Raw genomic sequence first — 9780 nt, 5'->3', positions numbered from 1 at the left:
GGGCGCCGCCTGCAGCGGCTCCGCCACCGCCTCCGGGCACAGGCGGGCGGGCCTCGGCCTTGCTGCGGAGCGCCAGTGCCACCAAGCGGCCTACAAAAGCGGGGAACGCCGGCGGGCTGTGGAGCAGCCGCCTCTGCTCCGCCAGCAGCTTCTGCCCAGGGGCGCAGGGGAACGCCAGGCGGGGCGCGGCCCTGAGAGCAGTGTGTTCTCCCCCCCCCAGCCCCCCATGGGCACCGCCTCTAGAGCAACCGCGGGACCCCCCGTCCCGGCCCCCCACGGCAGCACCCCCACGGGCGGAGCATCCTCCCGTCTCACCGCCCGCCCCGGCCACTCCCCTTGACCTGGCCCCTTGGCCACGCCCCCACCTTTGCGACACTCGCTTTGCGGCGGGGGTCGGTAACACGGGGGTCTCTGACGGTGACGGCGCGGAGGGACCCCGCGGCCGGCGCCCTCCCGGTCATGGCCTTCCAGAGATCCTTCTACATCGCCCGGGCCCGCCGCCGCTTCGCCATGACCCGCGAGTGTTCCTTGCTGCTGCCGAGCGTCTGCGCCGCCCTGGCCGGCCCGCGGCAGGCCGCCTGCGACGACACCTGCCTGGAGAAGCTGCTCGACTGGTTCCAGGAACTGACGATGTTCGGTGAGTGCCCGCTGCCCCCAGGGTGTCCCCCCACCCGGCCCTGGCCGCCGGTGACCGCAGGGGCTTGTCCGAGGGGGAGGGAGGCCCGCAGGCCCGGTCCCTGGGGGAAGCCTCCCTCAGAGGGGCTGTTCCCTCGGTGGCACCTGAAAGCGCTGTTTAGTACTTGAGGGCTGCAGCTGGGCTTGGCTTTCAGGCGAACCCAAATTCGGCGCTAACAGTTGTGAGGGGTTACCCTCGGCTCAGGCTTAGAGTTCCGAGAGAGGACAGAATTCCTGGCAGTGACCTTCTGTTTTTTGGCTTCTTCTCGGGCAACCCCTGGTCGCTAGATCCTAGCGTGGAGCTGGTGCAGGACAACCCCTGTCTGACAGAGTTCATCGCCTCCGTGCTGGCACTGCCCAAGCCCAGTCCGAGCATCCTCTCCTTCACTCTGCAGTTAGCTGGGATACTTGCTGCTTCCGAAAACCGATTCCAACACTTGCAGGTGAGTCGGCTACCCAGGTACCTTCTGCCACATATCCGTTCCCTCCCTCTATATGGAGGACACCTGAAAATGTATGTGTTCTGCTTACAAAATTTCTAGTGATAAAATTTCAGTGGTATGGTAAGGAAGACCTACAATCATACTGTTCCTTTTCAGCTCTCATGTAAAGCTGCTATCTTCTTACTTCTCCCTTGCCACAGTAGTACTAACAATGCTGCTATGCAGTGGTTCTTATTTTCAGTTCAAAACAGTATATGGAACAACACCATGTCACAGCAGTCATTGCAAAATGTCACATCCCTGGACAGATCCTGTAGATCTAAACTGCGCTAACAGATGTAATTTTCCCTCCATAGTAGGTTGACAGGAAATCGCCTATTCCCTGTAAAAATGAGGGAGGTTTTTAAAGCCTTGCTTTCTACAACAGAATATGTTTATAGTACAAAACCCAAAATCCAAAAGCCTCTGTTCAGGCAAGAGATGCCTCCAACTGCATAAAGCAGTCTGATGAAACTGATGTATGCATAAGTTGTCCCTGGCATCTGAAAAATAAGCGATTTTGCATTTGACTACCTCAGTTGCTTAGTCCATGAAAGAGATAATGTATTGAGTTTAAGCGTGGGATTGTGAAAATTTTCTACTTTAGTTGTACTTCTAGCAATAGAAAGTTTCATTACAGTATTGATCCTGACCTGGATGGCAGAGCAGCCTCTCCACTCCCCTCGAGCCTCTTTGCTTACTGCTCACTCTGTGTGTTCTGCTCTGCCTCAGCAGGAGCAGCTGCTGGTCAGGCTCTTTGGCGGGGACGGGCCTCTGAACAGCGCGGAGTGGGAGGATGCGTCCGTGCGCAGTGGCTGGGTGAAGGGTGTGCACAGCATGATGCATCACCAGCCTGCCCTCCACTTCCTCTGCAATGGTGGTGAGTACTTCTGGGACTGTTAACTCCCCAAATCCTCTGTCTCTTCCATTCCACTCTGTTGCTCAGATGTCAAATGAGAGGTAAAAATAAGCCATTTGTCAAAAACACTGAAGTCTTTGAAAGGTGGTGGGGTTTTTGTTAAATTACTTAGGCGTTTAATTTCTTCTTTATTTTTTTTTCCCAAAAGCTGAAGATGCTGCCTTTTTTAGAGATGAAAGAGGCACATCTTATGAAACACACGGTAAAAATAGCTTATTGAGAGCCTTCTGTATTCTTGTTGGTGACTCTTACTAAAAGGTACATTTCAGTGTGATTTTAGTGCAGAAAAACTAACCAGGGGCTCATTAATCTCTTCATACCTGTCTACATTTTCAGTCCCACTGTTGTTACATGGGTGTGTAAATTCTGCTGCTAACACCAAATTAGATCCCAGGTACAGAGAGGTCTAAAAGACTGGATTGGTATTAACATGCAGCACGTGCTGCTGTCTGTGTGATAGAAAGTAGTGCTGTTGCTGCCATTCACGTTTTTCCTACTGGTTGTGTCCAGAGATGGTACAGGCTCCTTCCATAAATACACAGTGAGTGTGCTGTCAACTCTCCTAGTGTTACTAATGTTACATCGAAGTCCTCTTCTGTTCCCGAGTTATTAAAACACCAGAGAATCTGAAAACAATCTTTCTTGTTTTGTTTGCTTTTTGTTTGGTTGGTTTTTTGTCCGTAAGGACTAGCTGACTTTGAAATGCTGTAGAGACTACAAAATAAAGTATAAAGAACACCTCCACCACCGTTTAAAGCTGTGTAGTACTTGAATTAGAATAATATATGGTTGGAGTGCAGCAAGGCTCCACCTCACAATAGGAAGGCTGTTGGTTTTCCCCCGGTGACTTGTTTTGTTTTTACACAGGAGGCATAGATGTGATCTTCACTCTGCAAGGGGATCCCAGCCTGTTCGTGGCTTCAGCTGCCAGTCAGCTTCTGGTGCACATGCTCACCCTCTCTGTAGAGTCCGAAACAACTAAACCTCTCAGTACAAAGGACCGTGACTGGCCAGCGTGTGCCCAGATGATCATAAAGCACATAGAAGATTCCCTCCAGTCCGGCTCTGCCTCTCGCATCGAACAGTCGTTAAAGCTGTTAACTAGTTTGTTTGGCAGTTGTCGTGCTGCATGGACTGAAGTACTTTGGTTAGGCATAGCAAAGCAGATAGAATCCTTTTTCATGGAAGAGACTGTTCAAGCACCCCACATGCTGGCAAATCTTTTGCTTAACATGGCACGGTAAAGCTCTTCTGGAACCTTGGATCCAGTGATAGAATATATTTGTTTTCCACCATCTCATAGGACATATTACTTACACTTCCTTCTTCTCAGGTCCCCTGTGTTTTGTGACACTGAAGGCGGTTTTTGGGCATTAGTGACTTCTGCGCTGGAACGCTTAACCCCAGTACAAGCGGGTCCTTTGGTAGTGGGAATTCTGAAGCTCTACAAATGGTAGGACTTAATGCAATGAAACTTTTGTACTCTGTGAGTGTTTCTGTATTAGTATCTCTGATGCCTTTCCAATAACTGGTTTTTTCTTCACTGCATTTTCCACTACATTCCTTAATACGTAAGACTGGTTGGCCAGAATCATGCCAGTAGCTGACCAACTTCAGACACTGATAGTAAGAATAGTACAGTTCCAAAGAGAGAGAAATGAAAGGAGCCAGTGTCATGTTTATGTGTATACACTTGCATCTTGCCTTCAGCCAGCCCATTTCAGGAAGAAATAGCAAACTCCTTTAACTTAATACTGCCAGGGTTGACTAAGATGGACACAATTTGACTGCCTGTCAAATCCAGTAGTCTCTGTTTAGTTTTCTCTTTCACAAAAACACTGACTAGTGGAAGAGCTTTCACTGCTGTCCAGCAGAAGTGTGCATCTGGAGGTTCTGTTGGCAGTTGTCGAATAACCTAGGTTAGAAGGAACCTGTAGAAGTGATCTAATTCAACCTCTTGTTCAGTGCAGGGATAATTTCAGAGATAAATCAGGTTGCTCAGGGCCTTCACCATTCAAGTTTCAAATATCCCCAAGGATAAGGATTCCACAGCTTCTCTGGGCAACCTGTTGCAGTGCTTAACCACTTTCATTTTGCTATGAAAAGTATTTTCTGTATATCCAGTTGGAATCTACCCTGTTGCAAGTTAAGATTCTTGTCTTGTGCACCTCTGGGAGGTCTGCCTGCATCTTCTCCGCGACCCCTCTTCAGGTAGTGAAAAAGCATCAAGAAGTCATCAGATGAACACAGGATGTATGGATGCTGATTTACAGGCTCTCTTAAGATACATGGGAACCATTTTGTTGACAAGAAAAGCCTCTCCCTAAGCCCCCTTCTTTCACAGAATCCCACTCTCTATTTGCACAGCTTAGTAAGGCTGCTTCTAAATTCCAGAGCCATTTCTCCTCTGCTTTTGGTTAGCCAGGGAAACTTGTAAGAAGGCTTGAATTGTGCTAATACTTTCATTGCTCTGCCATTGCTGGCTTGTTTAAAAGCCTGCATGAAAAACATTACTCTGCTCGGCATTTGGGGGCAGATGTTTGGGAAGGAATTGAAGTGTTCTTGTTTCAATAACTGCCGTTTCCTCCTTGAAGCCCACAAGATGTGAGGATTCAAGCACTGACTGTTCTACTTCAGCCAATGGACTGTATTTTGAGAGCAGCCTCCCAGCCGCTGGAATACGCAGGTACAGTTGTGATAGGAAAGTTAGAGGCTAGTCTGCTTGCCAGGGTTTTAAGTGGTGCAGACAAAACTGGAGGAGGAAGAGTAGAAGTAGTCAAGGGCAGTAGCAGTGTTGATGGTAAAGTGCAGCATCCTACTAACAGTTTCATTTGAAGGGTTATTCATACTACATCACCTGAATATCTTGATTAACTTTAAAAATCACAGTCCTTTGTATTCACTAACAACCCAAGCTCTTCCCTTCTTTGGTCCTCTAGGTGTGCTGGATGAGTCTGTTAGTGATCCCATCACTGTTGAAAGTCTTCTGTCCTCCAAGTCATCTTGTGCCAGTCTCCTGTGTCAGACCCTCGCTCATCTGGAGGAGCTACTGTCTCTGGTAACATTCAAAGAAGGAAAAAAGCCTGTGGATCAAATTGGTCCTTGAACGACAGCGATAAGATTGGTTACAAACTTTTGCAGTACATCTGAACAGAACGTGGAGAGGAGTTGACAGTGAGGGCTTCCATACATTAAAGAAATCTAGCACAGCAGACTCCAAATAGGAAAGCAGGGGAATACTGAGGCTTGTAAAGAGGGACGGCGCTTGGTTTTAAATCTGTCTTCACAAGCTTTGTCACCGTACCTTACTTCTACTGCAGTTATTAATCCAGTGAAAAAACATAAATTGAACTGCTTTCCCAAGCAGTGAGAATCTCCTTCCAACTGTGCAATAGTTCTTGGGAGAGAGGAAGATAATTTGTAGTTATTAGCATTGTGGTACCTTAAGAACACACTAGAAATTGCAATTTTTGCCGCCTCTTGACCAAAAACTCCTGCTCTGTGTGCATGCTTGAGATTTTGCTGGAAACCTTTTTCTTTCTTTCTTTTTTTTTTAATTTTTTCTTTCACCCCTACCATTAGACTCATTTGCCGGTGGATTTACCCTATCCATCTTTGCTACACTCTCTCACGACAATACTGCAATTCTGTAATGGCTTCCTGAGTCCAGCTTCTCCTCTGGGAAGCAAGATAAGCCGAATCTTGATCAACTGCTTCAGAGTACAAAGGTCAGCTCTTGATGTCCTAGCAGCACTCTCGGAACGAAAAGGTGAGTTCATCTTTGCACTTTTTTAATTTTTTTTTATTTTTGCAATACTTGGCTATTCTGTAGTTGCAGAATTTTTCATTCCTCTTCACTGATCTTTCTGAATGAACACTGCCACTTCCATTTCTGAAGCTTTTTCACTTTTTTGTAATTCTTCCTACTTACTGACCTTGCTTTCTGTGCATGAGCCAGGGTAGATAATGCTGTAATTAAAAAAGGTTTTGGCGGTTGTGAGAAATTGGATGTTTCTCCTTTACTCTCAGGCCTGTATTTGCTTTCTTCTTCAAAATGGTTTTACAATCCTGTGTCTTTCTGTATTTCTGCAGCTGAATTGCGATTCAGCTGCTCCTTCTGTCAGTATTGGTCCTTGAGTTTTGATTTCGATGTTTCAGGCTGTGACGTGCTCACAGGAGGTCTGTTTGATGTCCTTCTGGCATACCTGGAGAGTCCCAACACCAGCCCTACTGTGAGTACGGAACTAAGGAGCGAGCCAAGTCTATTAGCTTGCCCCAGTGGGATGTAGTTCTGAGAAATTATCTGACAATAGTTGTTTCCCAGGACAGTTTGTATCAGAGCAGGTAGGAACTTGTCTTGGTTCTGGGTGGCTTGCAGGAAATAGCTAAAATTCTAATGAGTGAGTAACTGACCAATACATTGTTTGTGAAAAGACAGGAGCTATCACATCAAAGAGTAGCACCGGCATACTTAACTTGACATGGCCCTTAAGTATTGAATTTTTTGCATTAAGGGGTTTTGTTTTCTTGCTTTGTTTTGTTTGAATGACTCTGACAACTACAAATCAAAAGCTGGAGGTACTAAAACTTTATAATATGAGAACAGGCATTTTCTAGGTGTTTGTTAGAAGTGTTATATAAGCACAACTTATTTGTGGTGTACTTCTTAGTAAAGAAGCACGTGTACTTGTTTACTCTGGGAATTTCTCTGTAAGTTTGAGGCTAGGACAAATTTTATCTAGCATAAAGGCAACAACGCCTCCTCCGTAGTAAAGTAAATCTACCTTGTATTGCTTCAGGTTCTAAAGAAAACATTTCAAGCTACATCCAAGTGGTTGGTGCGCTTGCAGGAGCTGTCCTGCTCCAACAGTCAGTGGCAACAAACTAGGAAGATTTTGGAAGGTAACGAAGCTATTCAGGTTGGGACAGACAGCAGCTGGTGGCATATATGAAATCTGCTCTTGCCTGCCTTTCCTGCTCAGAGCACTTGGGATTCATTTGTTTGCAGTTATGTTGAATTTAGGTTTAGCTGCCCAAATAGTGCTTTGAGGAACTCTGGGAGAAGCACGCAGCAGCAAAAGGGATTGCATCAGATAAAATGATACAGAGGTTGTACAGTGATTGCTTGGGAATGGCTTGTTGCCTTTCATGTCCATTCAAGCTTGTCACCTGGCTTTTACAGATATCTTTCTGGTGCTGCAGAAGCGTTTGTGCAGTCCTTGCTGGGAAGTAAGGGATTCTTCTCTGGAGTTCCTCACTGTTCTGATTAAGTGCTTGAGAGGTAGGTACGGAGATTTAACAGTTCAGATTGAAGAAGTATTTCTTTTGGTGTTGTGAAGGTCAGTCAGGCTTGTGAAGCATCCTGTGACCTGTAACTGGAGGGGTGAGAAAAGAAAGAAGTGTCAATATTTTTACTCTTAGATCATAATCAAAATCTGACAAAAAGGTTAATAAACTTACCCTACTTTTCTGTTGAGCTCAGATTACTGTGCCCTCCTTAATGACAGTTTTGGCGAGTTAAACTGAGGGGTGTTGAGACAGTCTTATATGTTGAGACACTTAGGTCAAGGCAGATGACCATGCTTCATGGCAGATGACCATGCTTCATGGCAGATGACACTTTCCCTTTTTTCAGTTTGCTCTGCAGTGCGGAGTCTGTTTGGTTTCACTCATCAGGCTGGAGGCTGGGATTTAGGAGGCTAAAAGCTTTGGATTAATTACTGATTTTCCACTTTACTGGTAGCTCAGGCTTTGCAGCAGGTGGTACTCTCCTACAGTAGCTCTGCGATGTTGGAAGAGACGGGGATGTTGCCAACTACTGTTGACCCTAGGTCACAAAGGAAGTATCCAGCAGACTCAGCTGCATTAGCAGTTTACCCTGGAGCCCCTCTCAGTGCTGCTGTTGTGTTCTTTTTCTTTGCTGTATGCCTTGGTAACAAGAAAGGAAGGCTATTTTTTTCCTTCTTTAAGCAAAGGTGTGAGTTTGGTGCAGCTGAAACCATGTCCCTGCTTGCCCGGAGAAAGATTTTTCTTGTTGCTGGAAGAACTGTAAATAGATTTTTTCCAAGTTCCAGTGTCTTGCAGGGCTTGACTGAAAGTCACCAAGCTGCTGGAAAATGGGGAGCCTGACACAGAGCGTCTGTGCTCTTGCGAGCAGCTGCCTGGTCTCTGCAGTGGCTCAGCTCACTGGCAGCTGTCCCTGCAGTCAGTGGGCATCTTTGTATGACGCAAAGAGCTGTTTGCGTTGGACACAGCTTCATGCTCTGAGAGAATAAAGCCTCGCTTCTTTGGATTGCTGTCTTGTTTACAGACCAGGATGAGTTCAGGCAGTCCCTCCTGTCTTCAGAGGTGCCGAGGCTCACAGAAAGTCTTCTTGACGATCCGGAAAGCTACGTGCGAGCGAGTGCTGTGACTGCTGTGGGACACTTGGCCTTCATTACTTGCTTTGCTACAGAGTCACCTGTCGTAGGGAATCAGTACCATAAAGAGGTATGAGGACGTTGTGTAGCCCACTGCAGAACCACGCAGAACTACACATCAAATTACTGCTGTGCTACTTCACGAGTGACCTGCAGTCTCACGCAGGCAGATTTCTCAACCAGTAATGAAAGCGTTAGATTTTACTTCTGCTGTTCTTGTTTCTTTGCGTGTTCATTCTCTTTATCTTTCTACATGTAGAACACTGTAGCAAAGCTCCAGGAAATCTTATCGACGGACCCAGAGGGCTTTCCTAGGAGGGCTGTGATCCGCATCTTCACCAAGTGGCTGAGACAAGGCTGCACAGGTCAGCTGAAAGATACAGAGCAGTTTGTCTCTAGAGTGATCCAAACTGTGGAACAGGACTTAGACTGGGAAGTGAGACTTGGTGGTTTGGAACTGGTTTCAGTTTTCAGTAGTCAGACAGTTTGCCAGCTTGGCCTTCCTGAACACCCATATGCTCCTGTCCCATCTGCAGTCACTAGCTCCATTCAAGAGAAGGAGCTGCTGCAGATATTTTGCCAAGCAAAACTGTTCAGCTTTTTGTTTCGGTCTTTGTGCGACTGTGACAAACCAGTAGGTCAGAGAGCCTGTGATATACTGCTGGGCTTAAGAAGCGATTTCTATCCAGTTTATACCCCGAGGGATTCACAAGAGACTGGAGATTCACCTGCAGGACACAGCATTGCCTGGTTACAAAGGACGCTAAGGCAGGGTTCTCTGGCCCAGAACTTCCCCACAGACGGTGTCAATGGGGTGGATTTTGAAGATCCAGAGACCATGATGCTAGCTTTGGGTACAATAGACTTAGAGGAGCTACATGATGAGCTAAATAAAAGTAGTGACCATGTGGAGAAAAGCCCTCAGTCCCTCTTACAAGACATTCTTGCTACTATGGGGACCATAGAGGAGAATGAAGCTGACTGTTACTGAAGACATCTTTTGCTCCAAGGGAGCAATGTTTAAGCAGTTTTCTTCTGTAGAAGAATTTTTTGCTACCAGTCATGAAGTCTTTCTTGAGAGAGGATAAAGTTTTATGCTGAATGGAAAAGGATGATTTTGTTATCTGTTAAATGGGTTAGAAAATTTTGCTTTAACACTGATGAATTTTTTTGTTAAAAAGTGTAGTCTCCAATAAACTATGATTTGTTTTTCAAAGTAAACACATTAAGAAATGCATTTGTTCGGTTTTAAGTCCCATGTCTTTTAAGAAAGCACCAGACTATG

General features: G+C 46.2%; 1 protein-coding gene across 1 annotated transcript; it reads left to right on the top strand.

Annotated features, from left to right (window-relative positions):
* The first annotated feature begins 459 nt into the window (after positions 1-459).
* BRAT1 (BRCA1 associated ATM activator 1) lies at positions 460-9683 on the top strand. Its single transcript, XM_009958183.2, has 13 exons — positions 460-637; positions 964-1118; positions 1890-2037; positions 2944-3316; positions 3410-3529; positions 4671-4762; positions 5016-5134; positions 5659-5845; positions 6235-6308; positions 6876-6978; positions 7259-7357; positions 8387-8565; positions 8755-9683. Exons 1-13 carry the CDS (start codon positions 460-462, stop codon positions 9484-9486), a joined length of 2559 nt encoding a protein of 852 aa, XP_009956485.2. The 3' UTR covers positions 9487-9683.
* The last annotated feature ends 97 nt before the right edge of the window (positions 9684-9780 follow it).

This window comes from Leptosomus discolor, chromosome 14 (genome assembly GCF_034619465.1).
Source record: "Leptosomus discolor isolate bLepDis1 chromosome 14, bLepDis1.hap2, whole genome shotgun sequence".
Taxonomy (NCBI): domain Eukaryota; kingdom Metazoa; phylum Chordata; class Aves; order Leptosomiformes; family Leptosomidae; genus Leptosomus; species Leptosomus discolor.
This window is presented reverse-complemented; position numbering and strand designations above follow the sequence as displayed.

Coding starts and splice junctions, on each gene's coding strand:
- BRAT1 (XM_009958183.2), top strand. CDS start 460: ATGGCCTTCCAGAGATCCTTCTACATCGCCCGGGCCCGCCGCCGCTTC. Junction 5,135..5,658: donor TGGAGGAGCTACTGTCTCTG/GTAACATTCAAA, acceptor CCCTACCATTAG/ACTCATTTGCCGGTGGATTT. Junction 5,846..6,234: donor AGCACTCTCGGAACGAAAAG/GTGAGTTCATCT, acceptor TCGATGTTTCAG/GCTGTGACGTGCTCACAGGA.